General features: G+C 41.4%; 1 protein-coding gene across 3 annotated transcripts in view; it reads left to right on the top strand.

The window, feature by feature from the left end:
• Positions 1-20,374, top strand: part of CUNH2orf76 (chromosome unknown C2orf76 homolog) — a 96,647-nt gene extending 76,273 nt beyond the window's left edge. For 2 of the 3 annotated variants that reach the window (XM_023724692.1, XM_023724693.1), the window contains 2 exons: positions 285-322; positions 12,624-12,809. In XM_023724692.1, the coding sequence (XP_023580460.1) occupies positions 285-322; positions 12,624-12,800 (215 nt within the window). In that variant the 3' untranslated portion in view covers positions 12,801-12,809. Of the gene's footprint in view, positions 1-284; positions 323-12,623; positions 12,810-20,204 lie in introns of those variants that run through there. The other variant, XM_023724694.1, reaches the window with a different exon arrangement.
• The last annotated feature ends 2,468 nt before the right edge of the window (positions 20,375-22,842 follow it).

The following is a 22,842-nucleotide window of genomic DNA, read 5'->3' as shown; positions in this document are numbered from 1 at the left end:
GAAATAAAGTAATAGGTTCGTTTGGCTTCTATTGCAAGGGAAAATGTGCTGAGTTGATTTAAGATCATGGCAACTGTGGCAAAGTTCAAGGCTGTAAAATATCTTTGTACTGTGATCTTTAATTTTAATGTTTTGCAAAGGTAATTTTTCTTTTACTGTATGCTAGGCAAGGATGCAAATTTCTCAAATTTATGGCCCCTCCTAAAAAAACACTCACTTAAGGATTTGAAATGAAGTTTCAAAATAACTCTTTAAAAAGACAGCTTGTTTTTTTCTCCTTTCAGATAAACTGAAGATTATTCATCAAGCACATAAATCAAAGGTACGTTTAATATGTGCGGTGTTTGACACGTGGCAAGTAACCAAGCTGGTTGAATTTCTGAATAAGTCAACGAACGTGTGTGTCTAAGATATTTTCTTTCATGATAGCATTTTAAAAAAATTTTGTACTTGCCCTTTTTGCAACCTTACTTTTCCATTGAAGAAAAAACACTAAGTCATTCTCTGTTAGTAGCAGATCCTTTTTTAAAAAGCGTGATGATTTTTTAAATGCATGCAATATGTTACATATCAAGCAAATATTTAGCATAAAATAAGCATAAAACATGGTGTAGAAAATTTAGGTTTACATATAAGGAAGTCGTTTATTACCTGTCCACTCAGTCTCTTTGATTTTCTTTGTTCTGTGTCAGAAGCAGATACAAAATAATATGCTTGTTCTAGCTTGAATCTTACTGTGTGGCTGTTGGATTCCTTTTAAGAGTATGCCCAGGACTGTGGGTTTTTTTTTCGTAGTTTATTTTGTTTTTTGTCATTGTTGAGAATATACACAACAGAGCATACATCAAGTCAACAATTTCTACGTGTACAGTTCAGTGACATTGATTCTTCAAGGTGTGTAACCATTCTCACCCTCCTTTTCCACGTTGTTCCTCCCCCATTAATATAAACTCACTGTCCCCTAAGTTTCCTATCTAATCTTTCAAGTTACTGTTTTCCATTTGATCCCATATAGATAAATTTTAAAAGAGCACAATGCTCAAGGCAGGCATTCTTTACTAGTTAGCTAAACTATTGTTTGGTTTTAAGACTTCAGAGGATATTTTTGGTTTAAGGTTTCAAGATTATCTCAGGGCAGTAGTTTTAGGAGTTCATCCAGCCTCCATGGCTCCAGAAATTCTGGTTTCTATGAAAATTTCAAATTCTGTTCCACATTTTCCCCCTTTTGGTCAGGATTCTTCTGTAGAATCTTTGATCAAAATGTGCAGTAATGGTAGTCGGGCACCATCCAGTTCTAGTTTCATGACAAAGGAGGCAGTTGTTCCTGGAGCTAATTACCACGCATTCTGTACCCTCCTCCTGTTTCTGACTCTCCTTTCTCCAGGTGAATAGAGACCAATTGTTTTACCCTGGATGGCTATTTGCAAGTTTTTAAGACCCCAGGCACTACGCAGTGAATGAGGAGATAGAACAGAAGCACCAAACACGATATTAGGCCAGCTAACTGGGATGTCTCGTGAAACCATGACCCCAAACCTCCAAATCAAGAAACCAAATCCCACGAGGTGTTTGGTTGTACACAAGCAGTCTCAGCAGTTACTCTTTTTTTAATTTGTTGTTGTTACAAATACACAGCTTTTGCCAATTCAAGGACTGTGACCTGAGGGCAAGCTTTCTACTTCTGAAGTTGTCGTTTCTGCCCCAAAGAGACACCTGTTTATGCGTGTGTTTTGTGTATTTACATTTCTGTTTCTTTGCTTTTTTAGAATAATGTTTTTACAAACCAGAATCAAAGGTTAGCTTCTCATACAGACAGACAAGGGTTATGTTTTCTCTGTGATCTCAGTGATCTTTATGCTGTTGTTGTTAGCAAAGGCTGTGGAGTTGGCCCCCGACTCATGGTGATCCCATGCATTATAGTTTCAGATTGTTTTGATCCATAGGGTTTTCATTGGCTGAAGTTTTTGGAAGTATATCACCAGGCCTTTCTTCCTAGTCTGTCGTAGTCTGGAAGCTGTGCTGAAACCTGTTCAGCATCATAGCAGCACACAGGCCTCCACTCACAGAAGGCTGTGCCCGAGGCGCATTGATTGGGAATCGAAACTGGGTCTCCCTCATGGAAGGCGAGAATTCTACCCCTGAACCACCACTGCACCCTGTAGTGTTGTTAGTTGCTGTTGGGTCAACTCTGACTCATGGCGACCCCGTGATTGCAGAGTAGGCTGCTCCCTGGGGTTTTCAGAGCAGTGACCTTTAACAAGCAGATCACTAGGACTGTCCTCTGAGGTGCCTCTGGGCGGCTTCAAACCGCCAGCCTTTCGGCTGGTAGTTGTCCTTAACCACGTGTGTCAACCAAGGGCCTCCCCTGTGCATGGACTCCCCCACATTAAAGCAGTGATCTTGCTATATTATATAAAGCACTCGAGGACAAGGGACCATACCGTATTCTTTACATCTCTAATACTTAGCGCTCTGCCAGGTTCGTAGGAGTTTTTCCATAACAGTTTTGGAATGAAATATTTTTAAGTTCATTTAGTTTCATTCTCTTTTCTAGTTAGAGACACACCCCATAAGCTCAATCAACTGTCAAACAAATGTGTGCCACAGTCCACCGAGAAAATGGCATGAGTATGTCTGCTGACTCTGGGTCAGTAAGTTTATTGAAAAATTTTTTATAGCAAAGATTATATATGCAAGTAGATCCAAACCTTCACTGTCAGGTGGCTCAAAATGTAGTGCTCACATGAATCTGGGGCTGCAGTGTGGAACCTGTTCTTCTGTGGGTGCTGGGATGCACCTCCACTCTGTCTTGCTACAGGCTTCGTCTTATTTTCTCTGCCCCGGGCCAGGAATGCCTTAATCCTCTTCCTAAAATGTGGAGAACAGGACGCTTGTTCCTATTTTTGTAGAAAAATATATGTAAACATATAAAATATATGAACCTAAAGGGAAGATGAAACAATATGCTGTTTTAAACACAAAGGTTGTAGAACAAACTGTTATGTCACCTCTGTTCTCTGTTGCATCTTTGTATTGTTGGGCTTGTTCCTATGCCTGTATGTCCTAAAAGGAATAATTAGCAAATTATTTGTTTATCCTGATGAAAAACCAAATTCACTGTCATCAAGTTGATTCAGACTCATGGCAACCCCATGTCTTACAGAGTAAAACTGCTCCATGGGGTTTAGTTGGCTGTAATCTTTGCGGAAGCAGATCGCCAGGCCTTTCGTCCATGGTGCTGCTGAGTGGGTTCAAACCACTAACCCTTAGTAGTTGGATACAAACCATTTGAACCACCCAGGTGCCTTTTATCCTAGTGAAGACCTAGTTAATCATATTCAAATAATCACCATTCTGACACTGAAAACTCAGGAAATTCTCCTCCTGAGGTTGGAAGAAAAATTCTTAGATTGTTTCTTACATTTAAAACACATGTTCCACAAAATGCAGACCCAAAAAAAAAAGACCGTACTGGCTGGTCTGATCGAGACTGGAGAAACCCCCGAGAGCATGGCCCCGGATACCGTTTTAACTCAGTGCTGAAGTCACTCCTGAGGTTCACCTTTCAGCCAAAGATTAGACAGGTCTGCGGAGCCCTGGTGGCGTAGTGGTCAAGAGCTCAGGCTGCTAATCAAAAGGTCGGCAGTTCAAATCCACGAGCTGCTCCTTGGAAACCCTGTGGGGCAGTTCTCCTCTGTCCTGTAGAGTCATTGTGAGTCAGAATCGACTCGACGGCAATGGTTTTTTTTCAGTAGGGCCGACAATAACACACATGAGGGATGTACTTGGTAGTTCCATCATGTATGAGACTGTGTGCCACCCAGGGGCCTCTTTCCGAAGCTAAATGAGGTCGATTAAGAAAGTCTGTAAGCCTAAAAGCGAAGACAAGGTGGCGGGAAGGGACCGGAAACGGGGTGAATGGACGCAGGGAACCCAGGACAGAGAAGGGGAGAGTGTTGACACATTGCAGGGTCGGCAACCAATGACACAAAACAATTTGTGTATTAACTCTTTAATGAGAAACTAGTTTGCTCTGTAGACTTCCACCTAAAGCGTGCGCATGCGCGCACAGACACACGCATACACATGCACACACGTGTGCGCGCGCGCGCGCACACACACACACGAGAATTACCCTAGACTTCTTCCTTGTGGGCCAAGTTGTAATCTGAACAATTAATAATGCATCCTGCTATACCTAGATGAATGCTTTGGGCCAAGGGGAAAGGCCAGTACAGACACAGGAGAAGGCCACCTGGTTTTCTAAGGCAGACTCTGATGGTTTATGGGGTTTTTTCAGCTGGCTGGGCAGGGACCCTGGGAGGCATGTTGGCCTTCCTCTGTGTGTGTCTCTGTGTCTGTTCTGGTCCTTTTATTACTCAGAAGTGATGAGGTTTAGGATCCACCCTACACTGATATGACCTTATTAACATAACAAAAAGAAAAACCCTATTTCCAAAAAGGATTACATTTACAGGCTCAGGGGTTAGGATTTCAGTATATATTTTGGGAGGACACAGTTCAATCCATAACATCCCCCAGGGATGATTCTTCAAGTTTCCTCTCCACCTTTTATAAGGAAAGGGTTCAGTATAATACATTTTACAGATACAATTTAAAACTTGCAGAAACACGTCATCCATATGTCCTTATCCAGCTCCGAGACTGTGTCTCATTCCCAGTCGATTGTTGTCCTTTATCATCTAGTCCCTATCTGCAGGTCCTGTAGCATTACCGGCTGTCTCAGTCACCTAGTGCTGCTGTAACAGAAATACCACAAGTGGATGGCTTTAACAAAGAGAAATTTATTTCCTCACAGTAAAGTAGGCTAAAAGTCCAAATTCAGGGCGTCAGCTTTCTCTCTCTGTCAGCTCTGGAGGAAGGTCTGTGTCATCAATCTTCCCTTGGTCTGGGACTATCTCAGCGCAGGAACCTCAGGTCCAAAGGATGTGCTCTGCTCCTGGCATTGCTTTCTTGGTGGTATGAAGTTCCCATGTGTCTCTGCTTGCTTCTCTCTTTTGTATCTCAAATGAGATTAGATTAAGACACAATCCAATCTTATAGACCTCATCAGTATAACCTCATCACAGTGATAGAATTTACAGCACATAAGGAAATCACATCAGATTACACAATCATACAATACTGGAAGTCATGACCTAGCCAAGTTGACAGATATTTTTAGGGGACACGATTCAATCCATGACACTGGCTTAGTTTGTCAGCTCAGCTGTCATTTTAGTCCCTTCTTCAGCCAAAGGGAGAGACTTCTAAATAACCCTGGCATCTTTAATCAACTCACCACAGAAGCCACTTCCCCAACTTTCGGGGCTTCGAGACTTTCTTAGTTGACCTCGTTTAGCCTCAGAAAGAAGTCCCTGATTGGCACACAGTTAAGTACTTGACCACTAGCTGAAAGGTTAACAGTTGAAACCCACCCAGAGGCACCTCAGAATACAGGACTGATGATCTGCTTCCGAAAGATCACAGCCATAAAAACCCTGTGAAGTGGTTCTACTCTGCACGCATGGGGTTGCCATGAGTCGGAATCAACTTGACAGCAAGTAATGACAACAACAACAGTCTTCAGAAATGTCTTCTCATCTGCACAGTAAGAAGGCTGCCTTGATACTTTCCCACCAAAGCCCCCCTCATATCTGGACTATGAGTTTATTGAATGAATGAATCAATAGTACAGTGCAGATAATCACCATAATGTGACTTGTGGTCACCGAGAAAGTGTGTGTGTGATGGACTATAATCAATAGGTTATTTGTAAGTCAGAATAATTTCTATTGAAAAGATATGAAACGAAATCTTTTATTTCTTTTTTGATGTCTATTGTGTATCTTGTGAGTTTGGAAACCAGGTAGCTGTGCACGTTAGAAGTATATAAAAGTCATACCCCAGCATAAACTTTATAAGAAGTGTTCAAGATCTTTAAGGAGAAAACTTTAAAATGCTGCTGAGGGTATTTAGTTGTCCAAACTCATGGAACTGAACTCTTAAGATTTGTGCATTTTATTGTGTGAAGTTATACCTCAGTTTAAAAATGCAAAACACACTATGAGGGATCCAAAAAAAAAAAAAAAAGAAAGAAAGAAACTAAAGATGTAAATGGAAATGCATAGGACATTTTGGATAGGAAGATGCAATAGATGAAGATGGCAGTTCTTCCTGAGTTTACAGGTTTAATGCCATGCCAGTGAAATACTAAGAGTAGTTATGTATTTGTATAAACTACAGAGACTGATTGTAAAATTCATACACAAAAATAAATAACCAAGAATAGTCAGGATGGTTCTGAAAAATAATGGAAATGAGAATGATGAACTCTAACACATATTAAGACATATTATAAAGCTGTAATAATTAAAACAGTGTGGTTGTCATAGATTGAACTGTGTCCTCCAAAAATATGTGTCAACTTGGCTAGGCCATGATTCCCGTGTTGTGTGATTGTCTACCATTTTGTGATTTGATGTGATTTTCCTGTGTTGTAAATCCTAATCTCTGCCTGTGGTTAATGAGGCAAGATTAAGTTATGTTACAGAGGATTAGGGCGGGATGCAACACCCTTACTCATGTTACAGCCTTGATTTGATGTAAGAGGAGTTTCCCTGGGGTGTGGTCTGCATCGCCTTTTATCTTACAAGAGATAAAAGGAGACAGAAGCAAACAGACAGGGGGGACCTCACACCACCAGAAAAGAAGCACCGGGAGCAGAGTGCATCCTTTGGACCTGGGGTCCCTGTGCTGAGAAGCTCCTAGACCAGGGGAATATTGTTGACAAAGACCTTCCCCCAGAAGCGACAGAGAGAAAACCTTCTCTGGGAGCTGGCGCCCTGAATTCAGACTTCTAGCCTCCTAGACTGTGAGAGCATAAATTTCTGTTTGTTAAAGCCATCCACTTGTGGTATTTCTGTTATAGCAGCACTAGATGACTAAGACAGTGGTGCTGTCACACGAACATACAGTGTCACAGAATTGAAAGTCCAAAGATAGAACCAAATCTGTATGGGGACTTAGTGTGTAGTAAGTTTGGCGTTTCAAATCTATAGGGAAAGATGGAGGATTCAATAGATGGTGGTGGACAATTGGGTAGACATTTAGAAAGCAGTTGAGCTGAATCCATACCCTATTCTTTATGCCAAAATAACTACTCAATGGGTTAATGACTTTAAAAAAAGAAACCCATGGATGGGGTAGAAATGAAAAAGATGGAACACGAATTGATGATTTGTTGAAGCTGCCTGATGAGTACATGGATGGTTCCTGATTGTCTTAGTCTGGGTTCTCTGTTGTTGTTGTTGTTAGGTGCTGTCGAGTCGATTCCGACTCATAACGACCCCGTGTACAACAGAATGAAACACTGCCCAGTCCTGCGCCATACTCACAATAGTTGTTATGCTTGAGCCCCCTGTTGCAGCCACTGTGTTAATCCATCTCATTGAGGGTCTTCCTCTTTTTCACTGACCCTCTACTTTACCAAGCATGATGTCCTTCTCCAGGGACTGATCCCTCCTGATAACATGTCCAAAGTATGTGAGATGTAGTCTTGCCATCCTTGCTTCTAAGGAGCATTCTGGTTGTACTTCTTCCAAAACAGATTTGTTCATTTTTTTGGCAGTCCATGATGTATTCAATATTCTTCACCAACGCGACAATTCAAAGGCGTCAATTCTTCTTTGATTTTCCTGATTCATTGTCCAGCTTTCAAATGCGTATGAGGCAACTGAAAACACCGTGGCTTGAGTCAGGTACACCTTAATCCTCAAGGTGACATCCTTGCTTTTTGACACTTTAAAGATCTTTTGCAGCTGATTTGCCCAATGCAATGTGTCGTTTGATTTCTTGACTGCTGCTTCCATGGGTATTGATTATGGATCCAAGTAAAATGAAATCCTTGACAACCTCAGTCTTGTCTCCGTTTATCATGATGTTGCTTACTGGTCCAGTTGTGAGAATTTTTGTTTTCTTTATGTCAAAGTGTAATCCATACTGAAAGCTGTGGTCTTTGATCTTCATCAGTAAGTGCTTTAAGTCCTCTTCCCTTTCAGCAAGCAAGGTTGTGTCACCTGAATATCGCAGGTTGGTAATGAGTCTTCCTACAATCCTGATGCCACGTTCTTCTTCATATAGTCCAGCTTCCTGGATTATTTGCTCAGCATACGGATTGAATAGGTATGGTGAAAGGATACAACCCTGACGCACACCTTTCCTGACTTTAAACCATGCAGTATTCCCTTGTTCTGTTTGAATGACTGCTACTTGATCTATGTGCAGGTTCCTCGTGAGCACAATTAAGTGTTCCAGGATTCCCATTCTCTTCAATGTTGTCCATAATTTGTTATGATCCACATAGTTGAATGCCTTTGCGTAGTTAATAAAATACAGGTAAACATCTTTCTGGTATTTTCTGCTTTCAGCCAGGATCCATCTGACATCAGCAGTGATATCCCTGGTTCCATGTCCTCTTCTAAATCCGGCTTGAATTTCCAGCAGTTCCCTGGCGACATACTGCTGTAGCCGCTTTTGAATGATCTTTAGGAAAATTTTGCTTGTAGGTGATATTAATGATATTGTTTGATAGTTTCCGCATTTGGTTGGATCACCTTTCTTGGGAATAGGCGTAAATATGGATCTCTTCCAGTCAGTTGGCCAGGTAGCTGTCTTCCAAATTTCTTGGCGTAGATGAGTGAGCACTTCCAGCACTTCATCCGTTTGTTGAAACATCTCGATTAGTATTCCATCAATTCCCGGAGCCTTGTTTTTTGCCAATGCCTCCAGTGCAGCTTGGACTTCTTTCTTCAGTACCGTTGGCTCCTGATCATGTGTTACCTCCTGAAATGGCTGAATGTTGACCACTTCTTTTTGGTATAGTGACTCTGTGTAGTCCTTCCATCTTCTTTTGATGCTTCCTGTGTCATTTAATATTTTCCCTGTAGACTCCTTTACTATTGCAACTCAAGGCTTGAATTTTTTCTTCAGTTCTTTCAGCTTGAGAAATGCTGAGCATTTTCCTCCCTTTTGGTTTTCTATCTCCAGCTCTTTTCACATGTCATCATAATACTTTACTTTGTCTTCTCAAGCCACCCTTTGAAATCTTCTGTTCAGCTCTTTTGCTTCATCATTTTTTCCTTTTGCTTAGCTACTTGACATTCAAGAGCCAGTTTCAGAGTCTCTTCTGACATCTATTTAGGTCTTTTCTTTCTCTCCTGTCTGTTTAATGACCTCTTGCTTTCTTCATGTTTGATGTCCTTGATGTCATTCCATAGCTTGTCTGGTCTTTGGTTGTTAGTGTTCAATGCGTCAGATCTGTTGTTGAGATGGGTTCTCTATAGAGGAGCAAAACCAGTGAAGCGTGTATATAAATATAGAGAGAGATTTCCTTCAAGGGAATGGCTCATACAATTGGGAGGAAATGGCTCACACAATTGTAGGGGCTGGCAAGGCCCAAATCCATGGGTCAAGTGGCAGGCCAAAGACCTCTGCTGGCTCATGAAGTTACAGGGGCTGATGAACCCAAAATGTACAGGTCAGGTGGCAGGCTGGAGGCCTCTTCTGGCTCATGGGGTTGTGGGGCTGACAAATCCCAAATCTGCAGTTCAGGTGGTAGGCTGGAGACTTCTGCAGGCTTATGTCCCAGGAACTGGAGGTCAGGCGACGAGAAGAGCGTAGGATGGAGAGAGAGTGCGAGCTTTGCCAGAATATCCATTTATATGCTGGAGGCAGGCCACGCCCCCACGGAAACTCTCCTTTCAGCCGATTGGCTGCTCGTATCAGTTCACAGAATGAAGGTGGTCACGTTGTGGGAGAGCACATGCCAAACCACCGAGAACCATAGACCAGCCAAAACGACACATACCATTAACCATCTCAGTTGTACACACTCTTCTGTGTACAGTGTCTGTTTGACACTGTCCACTGATAAAGTTTTAAAAAGTGAAAATCATAAAAATTTTGAAGAAAACATGGAATTAAAAAAAATAATTTTGGAGTGAGGAAGACCTTTCTAGAAAGCAGAAACCATTAAAAACGGATATATTTTACTTGATTATTTATTCAAAAAATTTATTTAGCACCATGTATAAAAAAACTCTATAAGAAAAAAATCAAGGAACAATTGAAAACTTACGGAAAGTTCTCTGACAGAAAAGGTCTTTCTGTTGTATCATGAGATGTATGTAAAGGTCCTCTAACTGCATTATAAAAAATTCAGTAAAATAGGCCAAGGACATAAACAGAAATTATTCACAACCTTACTCATGATGAAATAAAAACAAATTAACAATACACTTAATCTACAAATCTGCATCTCCCAGATTGGCAAAGATTAGAAGGTTTTGACAGTACCCTGTGTTGGGGAGAATACGGGGAAAAAAGTTCTCAGTGATTCTTAGAGTTAGCGTGAATTGACTTGGCTTCTCTGGAGAGCAACTTGGCAAAATAAAAATCGCATATCTCTTGACCCAACTAGTCTCCTTCTAGGAATTTGTCTTACAGATAAAACTGAACAAGTGCTAAATGATAATATATATACAAGGATATTCACTGCAGGATTGTGATAGTAGCAATTTAACAACCTCAAATGTTTATCAATAGGGACTGATTAAATAAATTCTTTCAATGAAATACACTGCAGCCTTGATAAGGAACGAGGCAGCTCTTACTGATGTAGAATGATTTCAAGCTATATTTTTACGAGAAGAAAGAAAGCTGTGTAATATGCTGTTTTTTGTGTGAAAAAAAAAAACTTACTTCCACAGCTATGTCTGCACGTACGTGTCCAGAGGCGACCTCTGGAAGGAGACCCGTGACTTAGTAATTCAGTGGTAGTGTCTCTGGAGGAGAACTAGGTAGCTGGTGGGTAGGAGTTGGGAAAAAATTAACTGTTCACTCTATACCCGTATGTACTTCTAGAATTCTGTGTCATGAGATTCTTGTTCTCAGCTGCCAACTACACACCTCCGACTTACGGCGACCTTACGTACAACAGAACAGAACATTGCCAGGTCCTGCGCCATCTTTGTGCTCACTGGGATGTTAGAGTTCATTGTGGCTGTTGTGTGAATCCATCTCATTGAGGGTTTCCTTGTACTCACTGACCCTCTACTTTACCAATTGCGATGGGCTTTCTAGCCGTTGGTCTTTGCTAATGACATGCCCAAAAGTAAATAAGCAGAGCCTTGCCATCCTCGCTTATTTCCTATCCCCAAATGTTCATTTTTTAAAATACAGTTTCCTTTTAAATATCTATGTGCTCTGTAGTTCCAGCCTTTGTGCGTTCTACAGAATGAAGTCTGTGAACGGGGGAGCTGGCTTCTGAGGCGTCTGTTTTGGCTGCTGAGAGGCCTTTCTGTGGTCTTTCTCTCTCGGTCATATTCTAGAACTAGAATACGGTGCTAGGCAGCTGCATCCTGGCTGACAGGTGGTGCTGTGCGTCTAACCAGTGGTCACCTCTGTGAGCTGTTTAGGGGCAGACGTCAGCTCGTCATTTTCTCCTGTATGATGTTTTACTGTATTTGTAAATACCATTGGAGAGCAGACTCGCCACCGCCACCCCAAATCACATAGAGAAATAGTACAGCTAATATGGCATGGGACCAAATGTTTTATTAACTTGGGCAAGATTTGTAGAAATGTGAACTCTTGGCCATTTGAGGTCAACTTGCTTCTTTTAGAAGTCAGACTGGCCCAAGCTGGAACCTCAGCTTCACCGCTGGCTAACCTTGTAACCTTGGGCCTGTACCTGAGACCTTTCTGATTCCTCCTGGATCATCATGAGGGTGAGATGAGGCAACAGCGATAATGACAACAGCAAAAACAATGGCTAGCATAGAAGTACTGCCATCGAGTCACCTCTGACTCATGGCGATCCCACGCGTGTCAGAGTAGAACTGTGTCCCATAGGGTTTTCAGCGGCTGATCTTTCAGAAGTAGATCACCGGGCTTGCATCTCTAACCTTTTGGTTCAAAGCTGAGCACATCAACCATTTTCACTACCCAACAACTCCAGACAGCCGATGTGAGGAATACGTGCTCCGTGGGAGACACTGTGCTGAGGGTTTTTTGTGCATCCTCTCCTTCCGTCCTCCCCACGAGGCAATGAGGAAGGTACGTGATTTCCTCTTCTGTTGTTGTATGCCGTTGAGTCGATTTCCATGTATAGTGACCCTGTATGACAGCGTAGAACTGCTCCATAGGGTCTCCTAGGCCGTAATCTGGACGGGAGCAGATCGCCAGGTCTTTTCTTCCTTGGTGTGGCTGGTGGGTTTGAACCTCCGACCTTCCAGTTAGCAGCCAAGTTCTTAAACATTGCGCCACCAGGAAACTGAGTCTTAGGGAAGCTACGTGGTTGGTTGAGAACACACAGCTGGTCCCTGGTGGGGCCTGAGTTTGGACCCAGACCTGACTCCAAGGCCGGTGCTATTCAGCGTGTGGACTCAGCGGAGACTAGTCTACATCCGTTCACTGTGTTCACTGCCCCCGTTACAGTAATGGCAGATGGGAATTCAATTGTTGGTGTGACCCAAAGGAACAATTGTTATGTCTTTGAGAAGCCTTACCAAAGACGAAACACATGTAAGTATTGATGGAATGCAATTCTTATTTCTTTTTAGACAAATGAACTTGTGTTGGGTTTGGAAGATGATGACAGACTCCTGTTAAAAGAAGAGAGCACCCTGAAAGCCGCGGGAATTGGTGAGAAAGCCTGCGTTTACATTGTTGGAGGGGCGCTCATTTTCCCGGCTCAGCACAAAGTAAATGCTGCCCTTGGAGCTTTTTGTAATACCTGATAATAGAGGGGGAGGAGGAGGAGGAGTGGAAGTTCACATCATCTGGCTGAGGGCAGTAGGTATCTGCTCTTCAGATGTTCAGAACGCAAACAGTTCTTTTCAGAAGGGATGCTCATGCTCAGAATTCTGCTGGGGGTTATTTTAAGTGACTGACAGGTTATTAGTACCATTTCTACTAACTCTGTGATCAGCATCATTTGAACTGATGGTTTGAGACGTCATAGAACTGATGTGGAAAAATGAAAGGAGATGTTGTTTGTATGACCTTCAGGATGGTTTCTGGTGGTCATCCAGGGCTGGCCAAATCATCGAATTTAAAATTAGAGCCTAGCGTGTGGCTGAAGACTCGGGTTTTCCTTTCAACCTGGAATATGAAAATAGTTCCCTTTGAAAGAGATGCTGTGATGTGCTTTGTGACCATTAGATGTCGCTCTAATTCTACTTATGTGCCCACCTGAAGCTCTGTCAATAGAAGGAATGAAGGTTTTTAAGAGAGGTCTGAGCAGTTGAAGGCTTTATGCCGGACACACTGTGTGGTTAGGGAATATGGGGGCGCCTCAGAGATCACACCTACTTCTTCACGTGTCAGCTAATGAACGCTCCAGGTGGGGCTCACGTTAGTCGTCTCGGATCGTCGTGAGGTGTTATATGGAGTTATTTTAGTCACATATGTCAGGAGTTCACTTTTGAATGACACCTGTGACCAAAGGGAATTCCTGACGCATCTTACAATTTAACGGGGGCTTAAATAACATGTTATGAAACCTTAGACTTGTTTTCTGTGTTTAAGTTTACCCTATTTGTTAGAATTAGATTCCTCCCATATTATGAACCCCTAGGATTGATTTGTATTATTTGAAAGACAATTTTTAATTTGGCATTAATTTCTTCAGATGATCTTATATTATTGTAGCAGGTGGCACTTGTGTTTGGGGCATGTGGCACCTAGAACATATCCCTACTTGGTGTCAAAGCAAATAGTAATGCTCTAATAAAAATAACAAACTGGTATGGATGCAGGAATTGACCTGTGGATTCATGCAACAGACTAGGAAATCCAAAAGCAAAGAAAAAAAAAGTAAAATTTCAGAATATGATGAAGTTGACTTCTCAGTTAAGTGGAGAAAGAATGAATTAGTCAGGAAATGATATCCAGCCCATTTTCAAACCATTTGGGAAAAAAACATTAAATCCTTATCTCAGTCTCTATTCAAAAATAAATTCTAGATGGATTAAACGTTATAATGTAAAAAATAAACGAAAATGTAGGTCAATAATTTTATAATCTTGGGGACGAAGGAGCTTCCTGAGCCTGACCTAAAAGGCAGAAACCATACAGAGAGAGAAATGACAGATGTGAACACATAAAAATTAAAAAAGGCCAACAGTTTAAAGGAAAACAACAAACTATGAAAAAATCTTCGCAGCATACATGACAAGTAACAAGTTCTTAGCCTTGTTTTATAAAAAGCTCTTCTAATTGATATGAAGAAGATGAACAAGAAATCCTACTGGTGAAAGAAATAGTTAATGTGTGGGAAAAAGTCCAGCCTTATTAAGTAATGAGAGAAAACACACTTTAAAATAGATACTATTTTATGTAATATGTATAGTGGTTAAGGATTGGAGTCCAGAGCCAGAATGCTTGGGTTCAAAACCCAACTCTGTGTGACCGTGGGCAAGGCAGCAGTTATTATTGTAAGATCAGCAGACATGAAAAAATTGGTAATATCTTGGCAAGGTCAAGGTATGGGGAAACGGATACTCTCCTGTACTACCACTGGGAACGTGTATTACCTCTAACTTTCTTTTGCTTACTTTGACCAGTAAGACTTTCTTAAGTTTCACTTTCTGTCATTTCTATTACTAAGCCAGCCGGAGTATGCGTTCTCAAAGTGCATGACCCCCCTGAGGTTTTGTGATTCACCTTCAAAGGTGTGGTGGGGTTTCTCTCTCACTTCTGCCATTTGTAAATCACTGAATGGAAATAGAATATATTGTGTGATATCATTATTGTTTAAAAATGTATATATTTACACATTTGTATGTGTACGTGGGGGAAGTTCATTTACCAAAATTATAGAAATGGTGTCTCTGAGCGGTGGCATTGTTGGTAGCCGATCTTCTCCCTTATCCGTACTTTCTGTTCTTACTGTAATTTTTTAAGGTTTCTACGGTTTACATGTATCACCGGTACATTAAGGAGCTAATTTAAAAGAAAGAATAAACCCTTAAAGTTGGGGAAATTGGTTTGGATGAAGGCTCTGCATTTTACTTGCTTTGTGAGCTTCTGTAAACCACAACACCTCCTTGAACTTCTGTTTATTTTCTGTAGAAATGTGAATAATGAAACCTTTTTCAGGAGGTTGTCTGAAGGGTTGTGTAAAATAATGTATGTGAAAGCATCCAGAACTACGGATGCAAAAGGCCCTTAAAAAATACTTTGCTATTTTATTATTTGGAAACTCTGCTTGAGAAGAGACTTGGCAAATGTTTTGAAGTTTTTAAAACACTGAGTTGTTGGTTGAATTGTCCTTAGTTTCAGACTTACTAGTGTAATCGACCACCTATAAATGTGAGAATCAGATCCCTGTCTTTGTGATTCTTGTTTTAAGGCCCCTGTGTCTTTGCTCAGAATCAGCTCCTTTTCCAAGGTCTCCACTGGTCTCGGTGGCTGAGAACTCCCAGCCGTCCTCCTGCCTGGTGAGCTCAGCAGCCCGGGTCAGGGGCGGCCTCCATCCCTGCAGGGAGCCAGGGGCGGCCTCCTTCCCGGCAAGGTGCTGTGTCCTTCCTGAAGGCTGCCTCCTCCTTGCCTAGAGCAGGGTTGCTCTGCTCCGGGAATATCCCACAGGTCAACGTGGGAAGACCGTGGTCCCTGGGGAGCAACAACAAAATTCTAAGTGGGAGTCGAGTTGTAGGAGAGATACTTGAAGTATGTGATTTTTCTAGGGGATTTCTCCTCCCCATGTGCTGCATCTGCTTAGGTTTGTAAGAGGTGTAAGAGAGAAGTTCAGGGTCGTCACTGTGCCTCTTTCCACCCCTGGTATCACACCAGTTGCCGTGGCAATAATGCTACTGTAATGAATTTATCATTATGACTTTTCCGCAGGAGCCGCGGAGGGAGAAGAAAGGCTGCAAGGGGGGAAATTAGGGGGAGAAACTTGTCTGAAGCTTTCTCTTCTCGTGGAGAAATTCTCCAGTTCATCCCAGGGCCTTTTATCTGCACTGCGGACCTGATTGCATATTCTGTACCTGATACCAGTGGAAGTTTCTTGCTTGTGGATTTTGTACTAAAATAAATAAGTAAAAAGATTTGCTTTGTAGAAGAAAGAAGAGGGCTTTATCTAGAATTGTTATGTAAACTTTAAAGATTTTTACATTGAGATTTTTGGTTATTAACAACTGTAGCTTTATGGACTAATTTACCGTAAATAAATTTGCTTGTCATGTAAGGGTTTTATTTTTTTTTTAAGTGATGTTTTATCTCTTTTATTTTGCTTCATTTTACTAAGTGTTATCTTTGGAGTCCTCTGTAGTTTAGGAAGTAAACTGTTGGGGGGACCCTTCTAAATCCATTTGCATTTTATTGGAAAGATTGTAAAACAAGGAACAGTGGCCAAGCCTTACGTGATTATCTGCGGGAACAGTTCACGTCAAGCCGGACCCTGTAAGAATTCCCAAACCCCTTGTGGTTTGTTTTCGTTCAGACCATCACTGTTGTCCTCTGCCCGTAACCAGAACCCCTTCTGCGTGCCTGGCACCTTTCGGTTACTTGGTCGGTCGAGTCGACAATGTACAGTCGCGGGCTCCGTCTTCTTTCTCAGGATCATGTTCGGGTTGTTTCCTTAAGGGCCGGGTCCCTTTCCCGTTCCTTTTTGGGTGGTAGTACCTCAGGGCGTACATGGTTTTCTTCCTCTGACGGTACGTGAAGGTGGCCGTCCGTCACGTTGACATCATGACAGTGGGATAGTCTGGGACTCAGTGAAGCAGGTATGGGCCTGGGGAATTTGAGGATTCCAGAACAAGGGATCAGAATGAACCCCATGGGTCAGTCTTCCCTTCCTACCTTCCCCTCACCATGGTGGAAATTACAGGCGTGTCTTTAGTCTATCAAAGGTCGGATGTTCCTCTTCAGCCAGAAGTCTCTGCCAGATGACTTAAAACAATCTGAAGCAAGTATGAAATCACAAGCACAGCAGTTTGGACCTTTTCAGTGGATTGCTGATGTCCTCTGGAGAAAACTTAGAAAGATAAACTCCCCGTGAGCAGGTTTGAATGGTTTGTCGATTAGGATTTTGTGAAATTTGGAAGGATAGGATAGATTTCTGGAACAGAAGAGAGGTTGACACTTTGTCCTTTTGGTCTTAAATTGCCGCAGAAACCACAGCTCTCCCTTCATATATATATATATATATATGTATGTATAATGATATGTGTTTGTATAATATATATAAATACATGTGTGTAATGTATGCGTTATGTTACATCATTGAGATAACAGTCGCTGTGCAGACTCACATGAGGCCAGGGACTTGAAAGGGCGCTGTCAGTACTTGTCGACAGATGAGTTCATCGAGATACGTTAGTTGAGAAATTTAAATGCGTTGCACTGAATTTTTAGTGGGCTTTTACACTTAAAATTCTCTCACGCTTTATTCTTTTAAGTCGTTGTTATTATTTTTCTGTTACAGGCATATGTGTGGGGGGGTGAGACCTGTTTGGAGACGTTATAAATTTACTAATTTTATATCCAAAGTTTGAATGTCTTAGCTTGTGTTCATTCCATTGCACTTGAAAATCAGTATTAGAATGATCTACAAATGTACTGGGAGGATTCATACTTGATTTCGTTTGATAGTAAGACGGGGTGAACTGGCAGTGTATTTATTGGATTTTAGATTGCACAGTCATTTCAGATTCCCATGCCAAGGCACTCTGCTCCTGAGCGAGCTGCCGCCCGCAGCACATTTAATTTAAAATCAGGTGCCCCAGGGGACTGGCACACGGTAGACTTCCAGAGGGTTCTTCCAGAGCCATTTTTAAAGGAGTCATTTGAAAATGAATTTGGGAAGCAAGAATTTACAGAACAATGGGGCAAAAGGTAATGATGTCGAGGTCTTGAAAATCTTTTGTGATTAGTTTTCAGTTAAATTGGCAAATAAATTTGCAGTATTAAGTACACGAAATCATTATGTTAAACATTTTCAAAAGAGTTTTATAGATTTTTTTAAAACATTATATTCTGTTTCTCTTTGAGGAGCACATTATTGAAGTTTAAAATCCATTTTATGTTGGAATGTTCAGAGTGATTTTTAATTTGTGTGCTGTTCTCCAGTTTGCCGAGGGTGAAAAAAACGTGATCCACCTGAAGTATTTGCGTTTAACTCATCTGTCGATCCAGTTTGTCTGGAGAAAAAAATGCAGTCGTCTGAAGAGAAGATCTTTACCCTACATTATCTCATTTTGAGCCTGTATTATGAGAGATGGCATAAATACTTTATATAAATAATGGATTGATCTATAAGCTAATTAGACCCGAGAGAACCTGCGTGTCAAAACAAAATGCGTCATCAGCCCTTTCTTTACATCGGCTTGTTCTGACCCTGTTATTACCTTACTGAAGAGCTGAGCTACCTATTAGTTTCTCAAAAGGGGTTCAGACAAATGTCAACCTCAGGAAGTGAAAATTGTAATTACAGTTGGCGGGTACGGAGCGGAGTGCTGTGTGGGCAGCGCACTGTGTACAGTTCTGTATGTAAATAGAACCTCCGGATACAACCTGCTTGGTCATTATTAAGAACAGGGCTGCCTTTGCTCATCCTCTGTTAGAAGGATGATTAGAATCACCTGCCAGTTATAGAAGTCCCTCTCTGGGCATGGTCCCCTGCAAAAAGAAAACCTCAGGAGCTCTTTATAAAAAAAGATCTCCAGTATCTTTAAATCTTGCATTTTTTTAATCCACTCCTTTAAGCGTTTTACTGATTCCAAGGTGGAGCCTCTTACTCTTCTTTTTAAGTGTGACCTTGTAAAGTCTAACTGTGCCTTAATTTAACGCTTTCCCAGGGTGCACCGTTTACAGCACCTGCTTATGGATCCCACTTCCTCTCTGCCCTGTGCTCCTCACAGACCTGATGTGACATCACCTCCTATTTAATTCTCAAGATGTAAGACTGGAATGACAATATGAGACTACGGGGAATTTTATTTTCTTCTTTCTGCATTTCAGGATTTTCTACAAGCAACATGAGTAATTTAGGATTGAGGAACATTAATATTCTTAAAAACAGCAAAAAGATTTTTAACGAAAGGGCGCGCTAAGCTCTTTCATTTCATTCTTTTTGCGATAAATTCTAGTGATGAGCTGTGAGCTGTCAGAGACCAGTGTAATCCCTGGCGCCTTTATTTCTGTCCTGTTTATTTAGCACGAAGAGTTTTACTCGTCTGTTTTTAGAGCACAGTGTATGTTAATTGAGTGCTCGGTATTCATTACAAATAATCTTGTCTGTTTTCTTGTCGAGACTCTGAAGGCCCTTTTGCTCTTTCTGTAAAAGCCAAGCCGACTGTATTAACTTCTGGTTCAATTTAAAAACAAATGTGGAACTTGGCACAACACCTTAAAGAACCGCATGTTTAATAATTGGAAGGCTCTCCATCAGATTTGTCTCCAGGCTGAATTAATAATGTTGCTGACTTACTGTTTTAGAAGACGAAGTCCTTGACCTGCTAGGTTGAAAGAATCGTGACTGCTCTGAACCTTTGTGGGTCCTTTAGCTGTGCCGTATCCCCTGTGTATAATTAGAGGTATTTGAAGGTATTGTGATAGAAGCCAGTTTGTGTCTTTGACTTTGCATATTGTTGAAACCTCATGAATTAATCATAAGCAGGGCAAAAAATTAACTTCTCCAGACACATATTTTGATGGGTCATGAGGGAGAATGTAAAGTGATCTGTAAAATATTCTACTGATCCTCTAAGTACTAAATTATTATACCTACAGGCTAATTTCAGAAGGAAAAAAAGAGTTTCTCCCCCCCTTCTTCAGTAACTGAGTAGCAAATTTGAAAAAAAAAAATCAAGGATTGTTATTTTCTAGGACTGGAAAGGAGACGATAGATAGCCAATTTTCTGATTTCCTCAAAACCAGCTTCTTGTGGTAGCTCTTGTTTTAATGTTTTAGGGTATTTTTTTTTAATGATTTGAGTTTTAAATTCTTACAACTAAAACCTCTGCGTGGTTTGGTGAAATGTATTGTGCAGACACACAAATAACTCATCCTTCTCACTTTAGGCATCTAAAGCTATTCTAAAATATTGAATCATTGTAATAATTCCATACTTGTTTAAAATTTAGTTTTACATTAATTTTTTTTTCTATTTTCTGCTTTTCTTTTCTTTTTTTTCCCAGCCAGTGAAACTGAAATTGCATTCTTCTGTGAAGAAGATTACAGGAACTACAAAGCTAATCCCATTTTGTCCTGGTGAAGGTACCGCCGACGTCCTTTTTGCATACCTCTAGTAAGCTCTTTATTCTACTTGTGAGTTTTTGAAATTGGCAAATAAATCTTAAAAAATTAATCCCCAGCTCTGCCGTGTGAGCTAAAATCTGTGGCGATTTTTCTCTGTGCAGGTCTCGCTTTGCCTTCTTTCTTCTTGTAAAATCATATGTTTGTTTAGGAGAAAAAAAAAGTGAAAGAAATAGTTATTCAAAAACCATAATGGACCATGGGTACTTTAGTCATAATTTGTTTTCTAAAATTAGGGATTTTTTTGGTCACTTGCGCATTGGACTCTTTAAAAAGATTATGAGCTAAAATCATCTGTTTATTTCATATGTTCCTCTGTGGTTTCTAATCAGAGCAGCTGTTAACATCTTTAGTCCCAGAAACTGCGCGAGTCTCTGTGACATTAGTACTGTCTTCTAGGTCAGGAATGTGTGGTACACACCACCTACATGAAATGGAATCGTTCACATGTTAGCCAGGTTTTCACGATGTAAGAGGGGTACTTTCTTCTTTTAGCATCTCAGCCTATACAGATAACCTTGCTGCAGTGTTTTTTTCTGAACTCTCTTTCCTGGCTTAAGGAGCAAACTATAATTGAACCAAACTCATTTACTTGGGATGGGGAGGTAGCAGGACGTGGGCACTTCTGGGAGAAGATCCTTCACTGAGAGCAAGTCCACGTGCTGGAAGATACGTTCTTTTGAAACAACGTAATACCTTTGGTTCCCGAGAATGGCTGACTGCCTGCACAGGAAGCCGAGAGACCAGTAGTTTCCGAGGGGCCTCTCAGCCGACAGAGACCACTCAGAACTCACAGAGAGCTTGGCTGCCTCTGGGATTACTCCGTGAGCCCTCTCAGTTGTCCATAGGGCAGAGTGGCCTCATTGTGGTACTGTCTTACTTAAGAAAATCTATTGTTTAAAAAAGACAACCGTGAAAGTCTGATTGAAATGATCAGAAGATACTTTGTTGTGTTGAAAGATTTAATAGAACCTTCTTTAAAACAAATTCAGTCTATTTTATTCAGTAAACAAAGTACTGAAGGCACAGATGTCCTAATAAAAAACGAAGGTATATGAAGAATAATAAAGGTAATAAAGAATAAAATAAGATACAATTTTTGCCTCATTAAGTGGGGAAAGATACATAAGCAAGTAATTTTAATATCATAACAGTGAAAACTACTGTGGGAGCACGTTAATTCTGTAATGAGAGTCAGAGTTTTTTTTTTTTTAAACAGAAGTAATGTAACAGACAGGGTTAAACTGTTCCCCTCCTTCCGTCACACCCAGTTCTGTGATAAGGCATCTTCTGTAGCAGCCCAAGGCCACCTCACTGTTCCCCCTCCACTGGGACATGTGCAGTAAGCCACAAAGCTGTCCTTAGATGAACTTCATGCATCATACCTCCAATAAAAACATGCCCCCAGCCACCAAGACACTGCACCCCCCTCACTGTGTGCCCACACATGTTAATTAGATCCTGGAATTGCCCGTCTATTCTCAGACGCTTCATGAATTATGCGTAACTTCCCTATCCCGAACCCTACAACTGCCCTAGCATCCCCAACCTCCGGGAGCTTGATTTGAGCCTTGGTCTCCGAGCTCCTAGCTTGACCAGCTTGCAATAAAGTCCACTTTCTCTTTCTCTTTCTCAAAGGCCTGGTGTTTCTCAGTTGACTCAAGGGGTCACACCAGTCAGGACCCACCCTCATCGGATTACAGTGCCAGTTGAGCTACGTCTTAAAGGTTGAATGGAAAAGGCTTTCAGGAAGAGGGAATAGCACATGCAAAAGAAGAGCCCTGTGAAAAGCTTAGGGTTTTCAGCAGAGAACTTCAGTGTGCTGGAGTGTGAAGTACATGGAATGGAGTGGAGGAATATGAGACCAGACAAGTAGGTTGAGCTAGATTATGAAGGCCCTTACAAGTGCCTGGTAGGTAGTTGGGAGAATGTCTGCAGGTGCATTGTGTGGGCAGATTTATGTCTTAGAAAGTGAGCTTTGGCAGCAGTGTCCAGATGGCAGAAAGACTAGAAGACAGTGGCCATAGACCAGGTCAGAATGGCAGGCCTGACCTGAGGCCGTGGCGGAGGGGAAGGAGAGAAGAAGAGTTATTCTTGAGGTAGTGTTAACATTTGGTCATGCATTAGATGGCAAGCATTTCATTCGGTTTTTTACATTTATTATCTCATTTAATTTTACCACAACTGTTCAGACCTTATAGTACCATGTCTGTTTTATAGATAAGGAAATTTGGGCTGAGATAAGTGTACCCAAGGCAATGCAGTAGCATGCAGCAGGGGTGACCTGGTCCATTCCAGCCCCTGGCCTTCCAGTAGAGGCATGAGGTAGGTTGACTCGTGGCATCTTTGGGACACGGTGAATGGCTGGGTGTGGAGGAGTGGAGACTTCAGTGATTCTTGCTTCCGTGACTGATTGGTGGTGACAGCATTAACCCAGATAGGAGATTCAGTAAACAGAGAACAGGTTAAAACGTATTTCCTTTGTTCCTTTTGCATATAAGTTTTACATATAAGTTCTTC

Source organism: Trichechus manatus, unplaced genomic scaffold (genome assembly GCF_000243295.1).
Source record: "Trichechus manatus latirostris isolate Lorelei unplaced genomic scaffold, TriManLat1.0 scaffold00255, whole genome shotgun sequence".
Classification (NCBI taxonomy): Eukaryota; Metazoa; Chordata; class Mammalia; order Sirenia; family Trichechidae; genus Trichechus; species Trichechus manatus.
This window is presented reverse-complemented; position numbering and strand designations above follow the sequence as displayed.